Consider the following 22640-nt stretch of genomic DNA (forward strand, 5'->3'; position numbering starts at 1 on the left):
AATAATTAACTTATCATATTATATTTATAACCTATAGTTTTAATATTGCATCATATGCAACATATAAACCATAGTTATTTTTCTATTTTATGGAATTTAATATAAATCATATTTATATTAATTTCTCCAATCTAATAATGTATCAAATACATCATATCAATTATATCACATATAAATGAATCAATTTAATTATATCATGTATAATCAAATTCCCTCCTGTTAATTTGAACACTTCAAACTAACCCAAAATCTGATTCTCAACATGAATCCATTGAGCTACCAAGGGGACCTTATGGACCTGTAGTTTAAAGCTCCAACGGTACGTGAATAACTGACTAAACTCTTTAATCACGATATCCACCATTTGTAACTGTCGGGCATTCCACTAAAGATCGACAGCTACACTTTTCGCACTACAGATATATTTTTGTGTCCATATTACCAATCAACAGTGTGATGACCCTTCACAAATCGCTCGTAAGTACAATTGGGCCAATTTACTGTTTTACCCCTATAGTTACATCTAACTCCTTAAGTACCACTAATTCCTCTAATAAACAATAAGTCATAGTCCCACTATAACTGAGTCCTCTCTTCCCAAGAGAGGGTGTGACCACTATGTTCAAGACCCGAAATCAGCCCTTAAGGGAGCAATTTATCTACTTACCACTGCATTGGGGAAGGGGTGAATTTTGTCTTGTGTAGCTGAGTTCCCAGCTCTCTAATCAGATGAATTCCCAAAATGGTAGGCTTGTTGAGTTAGCAATCTGGCCACTCTCACCCATATAAATCAAAGGACCACCTTCATGAACAGGAGTTTCCAACTCACTCAGGATTTAGGTCATGTCACCTATGGTCATCCTAGTGAAATGTAAGTCTCTATTATCAACGACGTTATATAAAGAGACTAATCATTTCATGGTCTGGTCTTATACAAACTCTTTGTATAGGATACCTCACTCGCATGTCTCTACAAGAAAGATCAAGATCAGATTATTTGTAGCAATTTACAACACGTATAACATCTACAAAGCGGGTTGTATCCATAGTGTCACCAGGATAAGGTATCCCTCCTTTATCCATATACTACAGACCATTTAGATTATTATTTAAACAAGATCCATCTATATGTCTCTACATACTTGTTTAAATTTACATAAAATAACCTCGGGTCTTAGTTTATTGGATTGAGTAAATGCTTATAAAATAACACTTATTTTATTAATAACAATATGTTTACAGTGTTTACAAACTATGCGACTACAAGGGGATTTAGGACACCATTCCTAACATAGATAAGGATCAATGGTCAAAGTAATGAACCTTGAAATGAAGTCAATGTATTCCAATTTAGTATAGGAGTTTGTAGATCTACCCAAAGGGGTAAAATCCATAAGGTGTAAATGGATCTATAAGAGAAAGAGAGATGCACTTAGGAAGGTATGGACCTTCAAAGCTAGACTTGTAGCAAAGGGTTATATCTAGAGAGAAGAGGTTAACTATGAGGAAACCTTTTATTTTGTTGCTATGTTAAAGTCTATAAAAATTCTCTTGTCCATAACCACATATTATGTCTATGAAATATGGCAAATGGACGTCAAGACTGCCTTTTTAAATGGTAATCTTGAAGAGAATATATTTATGTTTGAATTAATTCTAATATCAGAATAACTCATAAATATAACCCTCCCACTTTCAGATCCCAAAGGTACGCACCAACAAGCTATCGTTAGGAAAAACAATTGTCGGTAATTAACTTAATTGACCCTATCTTTTTCAGGAGTTCACTGTGTTCTGAATCCTATGATCAGACTCTCCGAAGGGATGGTTGCTCCAGGAAAATATGCAAGCCGATCATGGAATCTCACGGTGTGACCTAGGGGTGGAGACCTAAAAATACGTTGACACGCGTCCCGCTCCATCTTACTATAGACACTTTCCTCATTCACCTTGTTATTAACCCATGCAAACACTTTCTGAAGGGAAGCTGCACCCAAGGCAACACAAAGCCAAGCATAGATCTCACTTGTGAACATACAGGGACATAGGAGCAAAACTTGATATAAATATCTTGTTTTGTACTTTTCCTCCCACTAAAGTGTCCTACCGTATTTTAGAGTTATTTAACTTAGGTAAATCCAGCTAAGTCAATCTATCTAAGTCTATGTCTATTATAACTCTTATAAAAAGATCTTTACACTCTTTTCTAAGTGAACTAAACTCTTTTAATTAATCTAATGACATTGCATGCTAACATTAAACTATGATTAATTCGACTGAAGTTCCAAGTGAGTTCCTAGATAGGAGGTGTTCCGTAAACCATCAACTTAAATACCTCCAAACTAGATAAAATCTAACCGGTAGAGTTCCCTTATAATCATAGTAATATTTTTCCTACTTAAAACTAAGTAAGAAATAATTTTAATCTTATTATAAGTAAAAGGATCTTAGGTTTAATTAATTTTAAATTAATTATTGTATCCTATGATCCTATATTTGCATGTAATTCTTGATTATCGATTGACAGTTTCTAATCATTAATTTTTTTAAAATGTTTTCAAATTTTAATGATTAGCCCTATAATCATGCTCTTTATGGTTTAATTTAATTAACAATCATATTCTAATTAATTAAATAATTAAACCATAAAAAATACATTGCATGAATATAATATAACAATTATATTATTATTATGGATGTGTCATACTCAATGCATCTTGATTTTCATATTTAATTAACATAGCTCCTTATATTAAGCTAAACATGAAAATCATACAAGCATGTTCTACATATTGCATTAAATATAATTGTTTATATTTAACCTATATAATTACCTGCTTCATGTTTTATTAATTTCACCAAATTAACGTAACAATTATATTAAATAAATCATGAAATTTAATAGTTACTATTTGATGAGCATGCTATTATAATATATAAATCATAACGATTATAATATATAACTATTATAACTATTATAATATATAACACTTATAATATATAAATCATAACTATTATAATATATAAAAATGCATGCATGCTTAACCAGTGGACTTATATCTAACTGACATCTATAGAGCATTTAAATAGCATATGAATTGGTTAATTGGCCCCTAGGATAAAATTAATGAATAAAATTACATTAATTTTACAAATTTTATCCTAAAAAATCTTCAGCCGCTCAATCCGACCAAAACTGCTCAAATCGAGTCGGGCTAGACCACTGAAGACATCAACATCTTCTATGTTTCTAGTCTCTGTACATCTGTTTTTCGTCCTTTTTGGCCAAAAATGATCTCGAACTTCACCCATCTTTATTAGAAAGAAACCTAATGTAGATCTGGACTTATAAAAGACTTAATTTACAATTCCAAAACTCAATCTTCATAATGCAGATCCCATCTTAAATGGAAAAAAAAAAAAATTAATTCGTTAATTAACATTTTAAGATGGCTCTGAAAGATGAAAATGAATTTTCATTTAGAGAAGTAAAAAAGTCAGTGTTCTATACACGATTTTTCTCTTATCAAAACCATTAATTATATTAATTATTTAATTATCCAATTAAATTATCTCTAAATTAAATATCAAATATTTGAATCATATTTAATTTGCATTTCTCTCCTAACCTATAATTTTAACGTGCATCAAATACACATTAATTTTAACCTATAATTTCAATATGAATTCAATTCATTAATATTTGAACTCCTAACTAATTCTACTGTAACTTAATTTTGAATCGTATCCAAAAATAAATTTATATTATTAAGTTTAATTAAAATATAAACTTTATATTATGATGTATCATTATACGTTGTGTTACGATCAGAAGCTCCAAAGATATGAAATTAATTGATAAACTCATTAACCAATTAAATAATATTCGTTAATTGTGAGTACACTCTTCATAGTTGCACTCTGTAGATATATTAACACCAACTGAGTCAAATTACTGTCCTTGGGTTACCTCTGTATCCTTAAGTACTGCTCCTCTAATGAATAACTCGTTTATGATCCAACCATTAAACAGAGATCTTTTTATGTCAATGAGACAGTAGGGCCGAACACTCATCTACTTATCCTAAAGTTAGGAAGCTCCCCACCCGGTCTTGTCGTCAAAATGGTAGCCTTATTGAGTCGGCAAATGGATCACTCTCACTCATACAGATCAAAGCACAATCTCTCATGAACAGAGTCCATAACTCACGACTAAGTTGCCTAGATCATCCTAGAGAAATAGAATGATATATAGTGGTTACTATTTTGTGGTCCTGCAAACTCAATGCATGTCTCCTACACGAACGCATTGAATTATTGCATTTGTATCAAATACAAAATGGGTCGTGATACCCAGTCTTATTGATATATATTATAGACCCTGTATCTTATGTCCCCAAAGACTCATACAACAGTCTAAAATGTTAATTTATTGGATTAGGGTTACTTCGACAAGATACAAGATAAACAATAACTATTTAATACAATACACGTTAGTAAAGATCGGTCAAAAACATGTAGGGTGAGGTGCGCTCGTTGGGTCACTCTACTCACCAAATTGTATACGTAATTGGCTTGTATCTCAGGTTGAACGCAGAGTCGTGAGCAATTTCCATCTTTGTCAAGAACCTAACCTTTGAGCAATCAAATGTGTTTTCTCATTGTTTTACTTGGTGAAGGTTTTTGTGGATGTCATAAATCTACGTCTTCTCCCAATTGGGAGAATTCGTTCATCCGATTGCCTTGTCATCTTCTTTTGTTTAGTCTGCACGTGGTGTTCATATGTTTCTTGTCTCTTTTATTGAATTTTTTCACCATGACTTTTGGCTTTGAAGTCTCTTCTTTGTAGAACACTATCTTTGCAAAAAAAAAAAATGTATATCATGATTCTTCTGCTGATGGCATGCATTAATTAGGCTTAAATAAATATTTTATTTCTTTCTTTCCGATTTTAATAACGAGAAAATCATGAATGAGAATGAAATAAGATGATAGTTAAGAAGTGTGGAAACTAATTTACGTTATTAATTTAAAACATTATTTTACAATTAAGATTGAACGAACAAACAACTCCGAAACAGCTCTTCGTCTCATATTCAATTAGTTAGAAAAATCTGAAGGCACTTCATTCAAATTCAGTTCCTTATTTTCCACAACCGCCGCTGTCTCCGCCGTCGTTCTTCTCTCCGGCAGCCTCTTCCCTTTCAAGTACCGCAAAGCTACATCCATCCTCCTCAAAATGGCATAAAACTCCTCCACCTCCTCCGTCGTCGGCTCCTCCACTTCCACCTCCACCTCCGCCGCCTCTCTCTCCTCATTCCTCATCTTCTTCTTCTTCTTCTTCTTCATCTCTTTAACCACTCCGCCGTTCTCCTCCGGCGACGTTTCCTTCCTCTTTTCCCTCTCCATTTCGATACTTCAGATTTAAATCCTTCTTCTTCACCGATTTAGCTTTAAATCGGAGCGCTGATCGGAAAAAGATCAGCTCATTTTTTAGGTTTAAGGATGAAAATCGTTGAAATCAGAAACGGAGATTCGTAGGAGCGGCCATTTTTTTTGTGAGCCAAATCTGAATGATCACGCATCTTAAATCAATTATTTTGATCGTGGCCTTTCGTTTGCCACCGTTGGATTGAAAGGACGCTGACGTCATTTGCTTTCCTCATCCTGACGTCACAATATTGGAAAAATTTTGCCACTTTTGTATATTAATCCCACGCGCTTAATGCGAAACGTCGACGTACTTGCGATGATGGCCTGTGTTTGCAAGGAATTGTACGGTTGGATTTGGCGCGTGGATTTGTGCGTGGTGTAGTGAACGGTGGGGGGTTTTGTTTCTTTGATTTATTCTTTAGTGGACCAAAAGCGGGGCATCTTCTCTAGGTCGCTTTTTTTAAATGAGCGAAATTTCGGTGTCTCAGATGCAATGCCGTAGAAACGCTTGATAACATCACCTCATGAAATTACATTTTAGTCCTTCCACCAATTTTCTTAAATTCTCAATTCACCCAAAAACTTAAATTAATGAGTGAATATAAATTTAATTAATGTATGGGCTTGAACACAATATATCATATTCTATTACCATCTTAAATCACCGATTGATCCAAAGATAAATTTAATTATATATCATTTCCTTCTCACTTATGGGCTTGAAGTATGAATAAGGGTCAATAATTGGAAATAATATTATTGGAGAGGAAATAGCATGCTCTGATACCATCTTAAATCTCCCGTTGACCCAAAAGTTTAAGTTAATTGGTGAAATATAAATTTAATTATATATCATTTAACAAACTTTAAATATAAATCTCCGGTTGTTCAACTTTAATCAATGTACTTTAATAAATGTGAAATTTAGTCTCTTGAGATTTAATTTTATTAAAATTGGTTAAATAATTTTATGTAATAAAATATAATATGTGAATATGTTTTTAAAATTTATAATGAAAATATTAATAAATAGTAAAAAAAAAATGAAACATCCATAATAAACTAGTAATAAGGATTAAATTTAACAACCATTAAAATTACATGAATTAAAAAGGAGTATTTGAGAGTATATAAATTAAAATTAAATAAGTTCAAATAATGGGCTAAAATGATATATTTTAACCAAAATTTCAACACAACATATTATTTGTTAAGTTCATAAAATAGCATCAAAGATTAATACCTGATCTGGTTTCTAAATTTGTATGCTGAATTTTTTTTAATTTTTATATTTTAGTATCCAAAATCTTTTAAAAAAAATAATTATATTGGTGTTTGAAATTTCATGAAATCAACACGGTTAAAATACCATTTTAATCCATGAAATCTAATTGGTTAAATTTAGTTACCATACTTTCAATAAACTCCAAATTTAGATCATACTATTGATTTATTGTTAATTTTTTTTAATTTTTTTCATTACCTACAAGCCTTTTCATTAAAAATTTTGAAAGCATATTTACCTAGAATATTTTTATATAAAACTCGCTGTTATTATTTAAACTAATTTTGATCAAATTAACTTCGAATGCCTAAATCTATGATTTATTAAAAAAAATATAGGGTATTAATTTATAATTCTATGGACTCAACCAAAGTAAGTCGACGAGGGTACATGAAATAAATTTTTTTTATTAAAATATATTATTTTTTTTCTTTTAATAGTTGAGGATACAATAGTTGATTTGATGATCAAAATCAACTATTGTACCTGATCCCACGCTAACAACATGGTCCCATAGCATAAAATTATATGGTAGATGCAAAAGCACATCCTAATCAATCAATATTATGCTTGGTGTTTTAAAATGATAAAGAAATTTAGTTTAATTTATGATTGTAATTTACTTAAAATTTAATATTCTATAAATTCTTTTAACAATTAAATATTGTAACTATAGGGAAATCTCTTAAACTAGGGCATACATAAAATGAATTTAGCATACTCAAACTTAAACTATTTCTAATTGAGATAATTTTAAACCAAAGTTATAGAGTGCTTAAATCCCATCATTTTTTTTTTACTTTTTTCGACGTAGACCCACCATTTTTTTAATAATTTGTTAAAATTCAAACTCTAAGGTTAGATGAATTGTCCTATGAAATTGTCAAATGTGTTAAATTGTGACTCAAGCATTCACGGATATAAAATAAGAAATTATAAAAATCATATAGTAAGTGGAGACAATTTTTTTAATAAAATTATTACAGGGTGGGGGATGGTATGGTATTAATATAACTATTTCACTAACAAGTTCGTGGAGAGGAAACATATCTTTTTATAATGAAGTTGAGTACTTAATACACACATTTGCCTATCTCTTTCGTAAAATATCATCATCTTTACTTTTTTTTTAAATTAAAATCAATATCTATTTTCGAGCTTATTGTTAATTAAAATAGTCGAGTGGATAATGGTTAGTGGGGGGAATATGTAATCCATTAAAATGGAGCTGTCCCATCGTTGTTTAGACTTTTTTTTTTTTGCTTTTTACAAGCTTTTGTTTTCTTACCATTTTTATTTTATAATGGTTCTCATATTTTTTTATAAAATGTTTGAATTAAATAAATTTCTTATTTTTTAAAAAAAAATAAACATTTAAAAACTACATCTATTTTTATTTTCAAAACTTGATTTTGAAATTTGTAAACAATAGGTAATTCATAAAAAAAATTATAAGTGAAATTAGTGTTTATAAATTTAATTTTAAATAATTAAATATCGAGTCTACTTTTCTTGATTTTTAAACTTTTTCAATTTAAATAACATGTGTAACAAGTAAAAAAAAACTAAATCGTTATTAAATGGAGTCAATAAATTATTTTGAATAAAAAAAAACCTTTATTCTAATATTTGAATTGGGCTTGAACTTCCTATTCGGGCCCATGTGTCATTGAAAGGGCTGGGAATGAATTGGACCAATTTAACTCAAAGTTGGGCCTCACAACCCACTTGTGAGTCCAATCCACTGGGTAAAGTTTTCTCTTTCAAAATAACGAAAGTCCTATTCTCTATGCTAAATGAATATTCAAATGACCTGACAATGTGATAATTTAGACTATTCAACCTAAATATTATAAAGATTAGATTGAGTTAATTTCGTTTTTGGGTTGGATATTGGGTTGAATAAAAAAAAAAAATTTAATTGACCCAACCAAACCCCGAAGTATATATATATTCGATAAATTTGTGAATTTTTAATATTTTTCTTTTATGAACGTTTTTTATGGTTGCAATAGTGCATTTGGTATTTAACATTTGAATCTTTTTAAATTAATAAAAAAAATAATAACTCGAAAACTCAACTCCTCTCAACCCGAATTTTGAGAGTCTAATTAGATTATGTTAAAAACCTTGTTGGAACCTTTTAAGTTGCCAATTCGAATTGATCCAGAGAATTCAACAAGCCAACCTAACTCAATCCACCTAGGCCTCTACATTCTCTATAAAATGTGTATGCCACCAGTTTCTATTTTTAATATCAATTTTGTTTTTTATTTTTTATTTTTTTTAAAAAAAAGCTTCTAAAACCTTCTTAGATGAAGAAGATATGACATTTGGGTTGATATCTTAACCTTCTTTGGGTAATGAAATGATATTACATGAAGAAGATATGACATTTTTAGCTTTAGAAAAGTGAAAAGGGAAAAAAATTAATGAAGTCATTGTGGGGGGCAATTAAGACAAATAGAAGAATGTTTTTCAAAAAAATAATAATAATAAAGAAAAAAAATTAAAGTAGGATCTTTTATTGGGAGACTTGAAATCCCATACCAAACTTAACACAAGAACACCTCAGCTTGCCTCTAGCTTTTGACTACTATAGTGTTTTCCCCAATGTTTCTAGGACCCAAATTTGGGCTTTACATTTTTTTCAAGCAATTTTTTTTTTTTTAGACATGTGGATTCGGGAAATAGTAATAGTATAAATATTACATCCGTTGAACTATATTCATTTTAGCTTTCAAGCACGATAAACCATGATATCACTCTAGTTCAAAATTCAAGTAGTCAAATATTAAATCTTTTATTTTATTTTTTTATCACATAAATTCTATATTTGAATTTTCTCAACATAACTTAATTCATCATTATACATTATATTGAGTCATCTTATGAGTTGGAGTTGACGTCATAATATATTAGTTGGTAAACAAAATCTACTTAACATTTGAATTCTTATGTTCTCAATTGTCTTTTACCGAAAATAGTATTTAAGTTACATAACCGTTGTGTCCTTTATATATCGTTTCAATCATTAGTTCTTATACGTTATACGTTACCAGTACAACAACAAATTCAACCTTTTATAGCCTGATGTAACATAAATAACACATGTGTATGTAATGATGTTCCAAAAAAGCTACCGTCATTTAAACTTTATTTTTAGTACAATAATTGTAGGAATGAGGATCGAATCTCCAATCTTTAAAGTAGAAGGTCATACTAATGGAAACATGATATATATGTGAGTCAATTATCTCTATTGGTATGAGATATTTTTTAATGAAACCAAAAACGAAATTAAGAGAATTTATGTCCAAAATAAATAACATCACATTAATATTTTATATATATATATATATATATATATATATATATGAAAAAATTGGAATTTGTGAGAAGTGCTAACTAATTAAAATTGCATTGAATGTGAAATTAATGGGTTACCTTACTTAACATAACAAAAAGAGTACCATATATGAGAACTATTCCACCTTTTGATGCCAATGGAGAGAGAATTTGTTTTCATATGGTGCATTGTAAGGCAATTTGGCTGTAAATTTTGGGGCTATTCTACACCTTCTAGATGCTATCGCCATTATTATAGTTTTGTTATGAAAAGTATTTGCATGCATTCATATTTTGTTTCATTACGTTAGGTTGGATTGGGTTCTATTTTAACTTTAAAATTATTTTGTATTTTTACGTTACAAAAAAGTCATAATGTTTTAAATTTTGAGCTAAGACTATGAATAAATAGATTGTAATTTTTTATTAATAAGAATTCTTATATTCATTATTTAACAAGATCACAATTTTCAGTAGAATGAGTTATTTCTATAAATAAATGAATGTTTGACTCATTGATTTAATTTTTATGATTTGAAATTAAGAAGTCAAATCTATACTTCTGTTTATCTTAATTATAAGTAGAAGCACCGATAGATTTAGTATAAGTCTCCTTAATTTTATGCTCTTTATATTATATATATATATATATATATATATAAACTGACATAATACTAATACCAAATAGCTAGTTTATTTGTAAATATGGTTATCAGCCCCTTTTAAACTTAGGTTCAACGTTCAAGTCTCCTTCATTATATTTATTTTTTATTTTTTTGTTTTTGTTTTTTGTTTTTTGTTTTGTTTTTTTTTTTTAAGGAAAATGGTGAAGATTACATATATTACATTTCATTTTTTCAAATTGAACATTTTTTTTTACAAAAAAGTGTAAAAGTTTATTTCTAAAAGCAAAATATTAAAAAAAAAAAAAAAAAAAAAAAAAAAAAAAAAGAAAAAGAACGTTATTACCAAACAAATCTTTTGTTCTTTCGTTTTAAAAATTGATAAATAGCTTTTAATTTAAACAATATACCTTATAATTTTCTTTTCTGACCACAAGGGAAAAAGGAAGCAGTGCCTCACAGCTAAGCATGCTCATATCGGCCTTTTCATTTACTTTCTCTTCTTCATAATTTTGTAAATTAATACTCCCATTTCCAATAAAAAAATTTCCTCCTAGTCATAAATTTATTTTTAAAAAAAAAAAAAGAAAAAAAAAATGAAATTATTCTCTTTTTGTTTAGTACAAAATGAAATTATTCAACCAATATAAGCATTTGATTGTATAACCTCTCTCAATTATTACTGCTTTGTATTGAATTTTATAGCTTCATTTGCTATTTTTTTTTCAATTTGGGCACCATATTAAAATTTGAAGCTAAAGATTGGATCTTTACTTCTTTAGATTTTGTAATAATGTCAGCATTTCAATTATTTCCAATAAATTCATCATAATTGGTTTCATTTGACTGAGAAAATAAGTTATTTTTCAAAAAATTCTTATAAATAAAAAAATCCCAAAAATATTTACACTAACAAAAAGTTCCAACAAAATATAAATAAAAAAAAAATTACTACATAAAATTAGGTTATTTAAATATTTGTTTATGTAAACTACGAGTTTCACATATTTTTAACAAAAAAAATTAAAACTTCGTTTGGTAACTATTTTGTTCTTTGTTTTTATTTTTGAAAATTAAGCCTATGAACACTACTTCTATCTCTAAATTTCTTATCTTCTTATCTACTTTTCATCGATAGTCTAAAAAACTAAGTTAGATTTTAAGAACTAAAAAAAGTAGCATTTAAAAAGTTATTTTTGTTTTTAGAATTTGGCTAAAAATTTAACCAATGTATTCAAGAAATACGTAAATCATGATAAGAAACATTGATGAAATAGGCTTTATTTTCAAAAAATAAAAACAAAAAAACCAAATAATTACCAAACAGAGCCTAAAAGATAGGTCTGACTTTAAATTTTAAATTAAGTGAGAATTTGAAATAAAACTTTAAAAAAGAATTTAGATTTTAAAAACTGAAAACTAAAATTAAAATCGTTATCAAACTAAATCAAGAGGAATGAAATTTGATATTTGATACTTATATGACCGATGTTGCGGGTTCGAGATATACAAAACCAAAAATTGGGACAAAAATTGGTGTCCCCCAAAATTGAAGACAGAGACAAAGGAACCATCATCCTATTGAACCTATTTCCATTTTATTCACTAATTAATTAAAAGTTAATTTCAATTCTTTTTCTCATCTTTTTTTAATGTAGAATATTCTATGTGTTTATGACGATGTGAACATTATAGGAAAAACAGATACAGAAACAAATAATTAAGATAATCAATAAAGCGTTGTTGAAAAAAATATTAAATTATAAAAAGAGAAAAAAATATTCTAATTTTGTGTCAAAAATATCTTTAAATTTTTAAAAATTTCAAAAATATTCTTACCGTTAATTTTGGATAAAAATCGTTAATATTATGTTTAAAAAATACTTTTGAACTTTAAAAGTCTTAAAAGTAGTAATGCAATTTTTTAAAGCTTGAGAATACTTTTTAAATGGATAATGATGGTTTGTGTTAAAATAAGAGTATTTTGATTATTTTTTTTAGTTTAAGAGTAATTTTTAATCTTTTGAAGTGTTTTTAAAACAAAATAATAATGGCTTTCATTCAAAAGTATCAGATGATGTTATTATTTTAACTTTTTTTCGAAAGTTTAAGGATATTTTTATAACGTTTAAAAATTCATGAATATTTTTGATAAAAAGTCATTTCGTATAATTTAAAAAGTATATCCCATGTTTCAAATTTTGAAACGATTAATTATAAATTACCATGACAATGATACTTTTATTTTCTTTTTGGTCTTTTTTTTTTTTTTTTTTTACTTTAATAGNTTTAATAGGATTTGTTTTCTTTAATTGAATTTATTTAAAATATATCCCATTCATGCATGGAAAAGGTTTTTTTTTTTTCTCCTTCTTTTCTTTAAAATATATCCTATTTATACACTTACAAAAGTTTAGAATTAATAGATATAAACTTTAAGTTCAAGATATAAATTTGTAATTTAATTAAAAAATAAAAAAGACAAATAATTTAGTTTTTTTTTCAAGAAAACATATAATGTAGATATCCGAGCAAAACATTTTCTAATATAATGTGGTTGTAGACAAACCAATCAAACGAATTTCAACTCAACTTAAAATAAAAGGAAGGAACTATCCAATCAAATATCTAAGCGCATAACGTAATAAAGTGAGACCAAAAATATCATATTCGAAACAACTCGAAAGACTTTAATAACGTAAAACTTCATAATAGATAATTCAACGACTTTGTGACACAAACACCGACATTAAAACATACCTATTGTCTTCTTAGGTATCATTCAACATGCATGTTCTTTCCCTCACACCATGTCTTAATACTAAAATCAACCAAACAAATTGAAAAAGGCATATTTCAATTATTATTATTATTTTAAAGCTCTCTATCATTTTAAATTCTTTGGTGGGCAAGTAAGATTTTCAGTAATTGATATATAGAAAATTTATAATCTCATGCTAGAAATAAATAAATAAAAGCAAATGGAAATGACTAAAATACCCTCAAAATTTGGGAAGGGCCCGCCGGAGAATTAACAAAAACCGTAATAATAATAATAATAATAATAAAAAAAAAAAAAAAAGGCTTGACTGGAGCCGGAGCTAAGGATTGGGATTGGGTGGACAGATGGCCCATGGAGACAGCACGCGAAGCCGAAGAAGGGGCTCTTTTTGCTCTGCTTAAAATGGCTCATTTCACACTCTCATTTCGTCTCGCTGCTCAGAGATTTGAGAGAAAAAGAACACAGAAAGAAAGAAGAGAGAGGGGAGAGAATTTGAGGGAAAGGCTCTGTGTTGGAGAGCGAAGAATTCAGAACAGAATTAGCTCCGACAAGAATCACAGACACCCCTCAAAGCAAAATACTCTCTGAAGTCTTCAGTGAGTCCTCTAAAACCCTTCTCCCTTTTGCTTAGTTTTTTTTTTCTTCCATTAATTTGTTTTACTTAATTTATTGGTTCAATCTGCTCTGTTTTTGAAGTGTTTTCCGCCATTGATTATGAATTCTTGTGTATTTTCTGGGATTTTTAACGTTTCTCTGGTTTTTTCAGTCCATGTTTCTGACCCATTTCGTTTGTTTCTTGTAGAATAATTTGTTCTCTCTTCCTCTCTCGACGTTTGTTAAGAAAAACTCGCAAAAGGGGGTTTAGCGGAGGGATTTATGTCTTCTGAGCTTCGTCTGTCCTCTGGAGCTTTGAAGCAGCTCTGGTTTTCTTCTTCGCCTCTGTTTTTCGCACTTCACATGCAATTTGATTCTTGGCAACAACAAAGTTTTCGACCCATTTTCATGCAGTTAAGATCAAATCGGTATGTGGGTTTTGTTTATTTTAAGAGTTTAATACCTGAGACTCCGTTATCTTCGACCGATTATGGGTTTATGGGTGTTTTTTTAAAACCCTTTTTTCTGGTCTTTGTTTCATTTCCTTTTCTTTTTTCCTCCTGCAGGTCTTGTTCTGGAGTGAAGAGATTTCAAGATTCTTTCAGATATCATATTCTTTTCTCAATTTTGGTTCATTTTTGTTTCAGGGTTTTGGGTTTTCGTTGACATCAAAGATCGCCTAAAACTTTCTCTGCCTTCCATTTCCCGGCCACCCTCTCAATTTTTCACCCTTTTTCCTAAAACAAGTTTTGCCCTCGTTTATTTGTTCATTATAGTTTGAGGATAAAACGTCGTGATTCCAAAGACAGTTTCCAATCGGCGATATGTATGGTAAAGAAGAGAAGAAAATGAAGCACCTAAAAGAAGGAAAATCCAGTTCTGTTAGGAAAATTCGTGTACTGTTTCACGATCCTGATGCCACCGACTACTCAAGTGAAGAAGATGAACGTGTCAATGTCAATCAAGGGGCTAAGAAGATTGTTTGGGAGATACCGTTTCCCGATATCCACCGAAAACCATCCAAGGAGAGCTCACAGAAAGAAAGGACTGATAGAGGCAAATTCAAAACCAAGACTGAAGTAAAAGAAAGCAGTAGAAGCACACAGAGATCATCATCGATGTATAAAGGCGTTCGACGAAGGAAATGGGGGAAATATGCGGCAGAGATTCGCGATCCTTTTCGCGGTCGAAGATTATGGCTCGGTACTTATAACACTGCAGAAGAAGCTGCTGTTGCTTATCAGAGAAAGAAGCATGAGTTTGAAAGTATGCAATCCATGGAGAATTACAGCAGTGAGCTAAGTGGAGAGAAATTTGAGGAGAAGAAGATCAGATCACTTGTTGAAGACACTGTTGAATCTGCAGAAATTATGGCAATGTTTTCCCATCCTTCACCGTCATCAGTACTTGATCTGTGTACTGGAAGTTTATGCAGCAATGGACTCAAGAATGTAATTGAAGAATTCAATGTGGATCACACCAAGGAACATACAATCACAGAAAAATGTATGGTTGTGCTTGATGGAGTTGAAGACATGCTGGAATCCATCTATAAAGAAGAGCAGTCCATTTCAAACATCTTGGAAGAGACACCGATGCCAATGGCGATGCCAATACCGCCATTAGATGACCGTGAATTGGATTTTCAAGTTCTTGAAGACAATGCACTGATCTGCAACGATTTCGATCAGTTATCTGATGATATGAACTACATAGACAATTGTACTCTATACAACATCGAAAACAGTCTCGGGGCACTCGATCTTCCTCCGATGGACATAGAATTTGACAAGGAGTTTTCTTGGTTTGACGAGACGTTGAGTATATCATGCATGTAAGTTTTGCAGTTAGGAGATATTAGTATTGAGAGCAGTAAAAAAGGGAAAAAAAAAAAAAAAAAAAAGAGATTGTCTTGAGTGAATTTGATCTAGAAAATAAAACCATTGTGAGGATGCAATCTGTGATAATGTTTTGGTAGAGGGAGAGAGTTCTTGGGTTTTTCTTTGTGCTTTTAGAGCCGTCCAAGATATTTTTTTTGTTCAACTCTCATTTGTACTGCTAAGTTATATAATTGTTATCGTCCATGCAAGTCTGATAAGTTTTGCCTGCTGCTCTGCACCAATTGTATATTCAGAAACTGTCATTTTTATTTTTGCTTTCCTCCTCTGTTCTGTCATAGAGAGACAAACTCTGAGTTTGGTCTTATCTGTCCTACTTGATGCCTTTTCTTTTGATTCCCTTTATAAGATGACTCGCTGATTTTGTCTCTTGTTTGATTTTGCTGCTTTTCTTTATGGCAAGTGTTTGGCAAAACCTTACGAGGATGATTAGAGCCAGAGAAGCAAGTGTAAGGTAATGTAGAGTGAGAATCACACACAAACACATAAATTTGACCATCAAAGGCCATGGACAACACAGGGACAGACTTACTTACCTAGAAGTTATCAAACATATATTAGAAATAGATTAATAACGGGTTTCACACTTTCTACTTTCTCGAATCTATTTGGTCACTAAACGTTCAAGAGCTTTGTGCGTCTCAAAATAGAATGTCAGACTCTCGATTTCTGTATTTGTTTGGAAAACAAAGGTTTTGGTTCTTATAAATAGTCCCATTTTGACAACCTCAATACGAAGCGAGTAAGTAATTTCAAGTGAGAAATTCTCTTTGTGTTTTGTTGCATTAAATACTATTTAGGTATTGGAGTGTATTCTTTTCAATCCCATATTAGTGTAAGTACTTTCATGTAGATCGGCTTTAGAGACTCGGGAGTGCTTAACGTCCTGCATGGTAATTTTCTGCGCCAACACGACTTTTAAACTAAAAGTAATTATTGTAGGGACAACATCTATCTCTAAAAATATTAGAAGCTAAAGTCTTTGGTGTATTGATAAAGGGTAATCTTAAGACTTTTTTTTTATTATTATTATTACTAAACATGTAGAAATGAGGAGTGATTAGGTTTTGATAAAGTCGAGAGTTTAATTAAGCTTATCATGTGAAAAGCAAGTTGAAAGGGTAAGAAAAATGGCATATTTGTGAATTTGGGATTATTGGTATTTTGGTATTTAGTGGCTTGGTGGCCAAGTTAGTGATGTATGAAGAAGGACAAAGAGATTTTGATAATGGCGGTGGCACAAAGGCAGAGGATGGCTTGATAAAGAAGCAATTTTTGCATAATTTGAGGGTGGTGGTTATATGTACTTTTCTTTTATCATTAAAAAGAATATTTCCTTTTCCATTCCATTTTTAAATTTTAATTTCATAGGCCTACACTACAATATTCAGTGGAGTCTCTATCTTTCAAAAATTTTTACGGATAGAAAAATATCAAATTATTTATAAAAATAATAAAAAAATATTGATAAATATTAATAGATTTCTATTAACGTTTATATCCCTTTTTATTATTGATAGATTTTAAAATTTTATTATTTTGTACAAATAGTTTTTTTTTTAATTTTGAAAATCCTCTTTTCTTTTCTTAAAGAAAAAAAATTAATTCCAAGGGTTTAGAGTGAAATTTACGTTTGACTTGAGTCATTCAATATTCGAAAAAAGTCAAAGATTTCTTGTCTTGTCATCACATGGCTTTAAAAGTTGAGTTTGATATTTCTCAACTCTCCCACATTTGATTCAATTATTATGAATATATAAGGAATTTTTCTGTTTTTTTTTTAGAAGAGCAGCCTCTTATATATATATANTAATGCTTGTTATATTAACATCGAAATCACATATTCGATTCTCTCGCCCCGCATATTGTTAAACAAAAAAAAAAAATGATATATGTTTTTAGAGAAAATAAATAAATTTAATATATTTTCAGAAAATCATTAATGCAGTTGTGGATTTTAAAATAGTAGTTTACTCTCTTTTTTTCTGAATTTATTATTTACGGTAACCATTAATATCCATAATTGATATTTTGACCTATTGATTACGGTAACAATTGATTGCCACATGTTTCTGTCTTATTTTTCTGTCAAATTTAATTTCAGAAACTTACAGTAAGTAATTGACTCGATAGTACTAAACTTTTTATATTTTACATTGATAATTAATTTAGATAATTGATTGTTGATTCTAACGTTAAATAACAAAATATGTGAAGGATATCTAATAAGGATTTAATTCTCCTCCCTTCAACTTAGTTGTGAACAAAATCTAATTATTTTAGAGATAAATATATCATTAGATTTTTGTAGTTCATACAAAAATTCAACTTTGTTTAATCAATAGCGGTATTGAAATTGAATAAGCAAATAGAGATGTATTTTTCTAAAAGTATATGATTTCATCAATTGGCATTTTGGGAAATTATTGAATCCAATGGTATAAGTATTGATTGATAGGTTCATGTCTTTTTCTCTTGACAATATTGTTTTAATAATTGATGGGTAAAGGATCAAACCTTTAACTTCTAGAGAGAAAGATCATGTCAAATGCAGAGTTAATTTATTGCTTTTTGTGATGATAATTGATGATTGACTAAGACAATATTTGCTAATAAAGTCTTATCCCATAAAGATTAATCAGCATAAAGAATCTATCAATGATTTCTCACTTTTGGTAGGTTGTGGAAAGAATCAAATTATAGTTAACAAATGGGTTCGTTTAGTTCCTATTCGATAACCATTTCGTTTTTTGTTTTTTGTTTTTTATTTTTTATTTTTAAAAATTAAGTTTATTTCCTCTCCATTTCTTACAATTATTTACATTTTTGTTAATTATGATGGTCGAATTCTTAGCCAAATTTCAAAAACAAAAACAGCTTTTTAAAAACTATTTGTTTAGTTTATAAAATTTGACTTGGTTTTTTAAACCATTGGTAAAAAAAATAGATAATAAAAGAAGAAATTTGGAGGTGAAAATAGTGTTTATAGACTTAATTTTCAAAAACAAAACGGTTACTAAACGAGACTTTAGTTTTGTAGTATTCTATAATATTCAATTTCATCTATATAATTTAAAATGTTCAATCAAATTCCTAATTGATAGCATAATTTTCAACCTAAACATGGTTTAACTTTAGCTTATCAAAACATTATATCCTTGATCTAAAGGTTAAAGATTCGAATCAACACACCCCTATGTATTGTTTTTTTTTTTTTTTAGTACAACGCTATGTGAGGTGGAGAATTCGAATCTCAAATTTCTTTATCGATAGTTGAGACATACTTTATACCAATTAAACTACGTTCATATATTGGTCACCATATGATATTTCTATGCTAAATATTCATATTACCCATATTTAATTGCAAGGAAGTCAACTCATGTATTGATTTAGAGAGGATATAAATGTACGTCTTAATCAGTAAACTATATTATAGTTGGTTGGACTTCTCAATCGAGGAGTTCACCTAACATACGAGTATCAATCGATATGATTGTAGATACGTCTATTTCTACATACTTGAAGAAATTCCAATTATACCCCTACTTTTTCCTCAAAGGAAAAGAAAAAGGGCAAAATGATTTGAGGTGTTCATTGGATGAATGATGACAATAAGACTTGTCTTGAAGAAATTAGAAAAATCCATTTCTCTCTCTATATATATCTGAAAATAAAATAAGAGAAATGGAAGGGAAAGCCGCCATGTCAATTCATGAAAACATAGTTTAAAATAAATTTACAAATGAGAAAAATTGTGGGTCCCAATGCCAGCCGCCTTCATTCTCTTTTTATTTTGAAACGTGACTATTTTTTCCTAAACAGAATATTTCGTCTACTTATATTATATTATGACAATTAATTAATAAATAGACTTACTATGAATTTTTTTTTAATTTATGTAATACTAAATTTCTTTTTTCAAATAATAATTTATTCTTTAAACTTTAACGAGTAACAATTTAATCTCTCTAATTTATTATTTGTAATGATTTAATGAAATTTTTTATACAAATATATAAATAAACTGTTTATAGAAAGATTAAGTTGTTACGTAATAAAAGTTTACACTTAATTTTCAAGAGATTTTTTATAATAGAGATTAAATTATTATAAATTTCAAAGTATATATAGTGACTAAATTGTTATAAATTTGAAAATATATAGACTAAATCGCTATCAATTAAAATTCAACAACTAAATTTTTACCTTTGTGAAAGTTTAGGGAGCAATAGTATTTTTTCGTATTCACATTCCATCTCACAAAAGCTTCCCTTTTTCCCTTTTTCTTTTTCTTTTCATTTGGTTGAATAAATTGCTATTGTAACAAGTAATTTTTATGTCCGAAATAAATAGAAAAATATATTTTATCCAATTAAAAGATATGTTTGGGAGTTAGTTTGAAGTAGTTAAAATTTCTTTTATCATGTTTAAAATTATGTATAAATATTAAAATTTCATATTACTAAAATTGATTTTGAATAATTAAAAAATGATGTTTAATGATATATAATTATGCTTCCTTATCACTAATAGGGATGGATTCATTCAGTATGGACACAGGAGATTTGAGCCTCCCTCAACTTTATGCTTTATATATATATATAACTAACATAATATCAAAACTACTGGCTAGCTTAAAAGTAAATTTGCCTTTCACTCCCTTTTAAACCTAGCTTCAAGCTTCACTCATTATATTTATTTTTACTAAATTATATAAATTGTTCCGTCAACAAAATTTCTAGATCCGTCACTAATCACTAGTAAGGGATAATATGAATGTAATATGGAGTGGATTGATTCTTTTTGTAGCAAACTATGTGGTTTTATATTTCTTGGAATGCAAACAAAAGATAAGGTATGAATTTTTCAAACCCTACTCTTCTCGATCCCCACGTATAAGGTAGGAATTATCCACCCTTTCTTTACACCAAAAAATAGGGTTGTTGAAACTTTGTCCCCATTTTCCCCAACTTCTCTCTAATTTAACTAATGAACTAACTTAAAAGAATCAAATACTAGCTTTCGTTTAAATATTACATATCAATTGTTGGAACATATGGTTATTCACCTAAATCCGTCGCGTTTGAAGTTATGTGAAAATAAATCTTAAAGGTTCTACAAGAGAAGAAAAAATAGAGAGAATAGTGAGAAAAGAAAAATCAAGTGAATAAAGTGTTGACTTGAGGATTCCACGTTAGAAGAATAATCAAGATATATGAGCTACTCCTCTCATTTTCAATTGATTTTGAAATAGAACTTTATCTAATACAGTATCAAAGGCCGTGAAGCTTGAACGAGAATTCTCAATTTAAGATTTTGGACTCAAACAGGTACCCAATTGAGAGATGGAAGATAATTACAAAAACAAATGTAAGAGAAAATTGTTGATATGCAATAGATGGGTTGAAAAAGCCTTTAATGCATGTTTAAAATTCTTTACAGCTTTTAAATTGTTGGTAAACATAGATTTCCCTTTTGGGAAGTACTATTAGTAAAAGTGATAGGACACCCTAACAACAAGATTCTATTCTTCAATAAAGCTTACCTATCTTATATATTTTAATATACAATGATATAATCAAAAGATTCCAACTACCAAGATAACTTTAAATTTAATACCATGCTTTAGTGTTGTTCAATCCTTTTTATCATCTAGGAAGCTAGAAATGACTTTACTACAATAACATGATACAATGTTATGATATTGTATCTTAGCACAATAAATTAAGTCATCAAATCTAAATGGAATAAATTGATCATAGAACACATCATAACTTACCAACTAAGATGTTGGCAAAAAGGACTTTATAGGGGAAGTTGGGAGGAAAGGGGAGGAAAAAGAAGAATCCTAAGAAGAAATGAACAAAAAATATATATAAGAATATACATATATATCGTACAATGAAAGATCTATTAATTACTAATCTCTAAGAAGTTTTTAGGAATGATTCATGAATTTGAGGAAGATTTTAAACCTAGTTGTATTTGAATTGTCTAAATATAATTGATTTTTTGAAGCACATATTTGGAAGTTTGTAAACTCATTCGAAGTTTTTCATGAAAGAGATTTTTGAAAAACAACACATTGGTTGTTTCAAATAAATGTTGGGTATGGATTCTAAAACTATATACCTTCTCAAATATCATCATATATAAATTCGATGTATTTTTATTATGAGACAGTTGTATTGTTCTATTTTTATGTTAATACAATTTAGAAAGCACCCATCTAACATTAAAAATAAATAAATAACATAAAGAATTTCCATATTTAGGTGCATAAGAGTACAAGCTTTTCCAAATGAGATGCATATTCTCATTACTTCATCAAAATTTTCAATTTCTAAATCACAAAATTGGGTTGTAATTCAAAAATTTTACACGAATTATTCTTGTTCTTTCTTTCTTTTTTCCCTAGCCTTTCGTTGAAATAGAATGGGAATCACAAAAGCCATATTATATTCTGGGGATTTTTTTTTTTTTTTTAAGAAAAAGGGAAGAATAAGAAGAAAATTACATAACCTTACCTACAATATTCTATCTAATCAATCGATTCGATTATAATAAACTATAAATTACCCTATTGAATAATGGTTTAAACTTTAGAATATGATATAAAATCTTATCAGGCTTACTGATAACTTTGTGGAAGATTTTTTGTTTAAAGGTTAAAA

At 29.0% G+C, this 22640-nt stretch overlaps 1 protein-coding gene across 2 annotated transcripts; it reads left to right on the forward strand.

The window, feature by feature from the left end:
* The first annotated feature begins 13881 nt into the window (after positions 1-13881).
* On the forward strand, positions 13882-16216 carry LOC120083320 (ethylene-responsive transcription factor CRF6-like). 2 transcript variants are annotated; one of them, XM_039039020.1, is made up of 3 exons: positions 13882-14067; positions 14274-14493; positions 14632-16216. In XM_039039020.1, exon 3 carries the CDS (start codon positions 14890-14892, stop codon positions 15901-15903), a length of 1014 nt encoding a protein of 337 aa, XP_038894948.1. In that variant the 5' UTR covers positions 13882-14067; positions 14274-14493; positions 14632-14889; the 3' UTR covers positions 15904-16216. The 2 variants fall into 2 exon arrangements, with proteins under 2 accessions (XP_038894948.1, XP_038894949.1); XM_039039021.1 differs by having other exon boundaries at positions 14713-16216.
* The last annotated feature ends 6424 nt before the right edge of the window (positions 16217-22640 follow it).

The sequence above is a fragment of the Benincasa hispida genome, chromosome 8 (assembly GCF_009727055.1).
Source record: "Benincasa hispida cultivar B227 chromosome 8, ASM972705v1, whole genome shotgun sequence".
Classification (NCBI taxonomy): domain Eukaryota; kingdom Viridiplantae; phylum Streptophyta; class Magnoliopsida; order Cucurbitales; family Cucurbitaceae; genus Benincasa; species Benincasa hispida.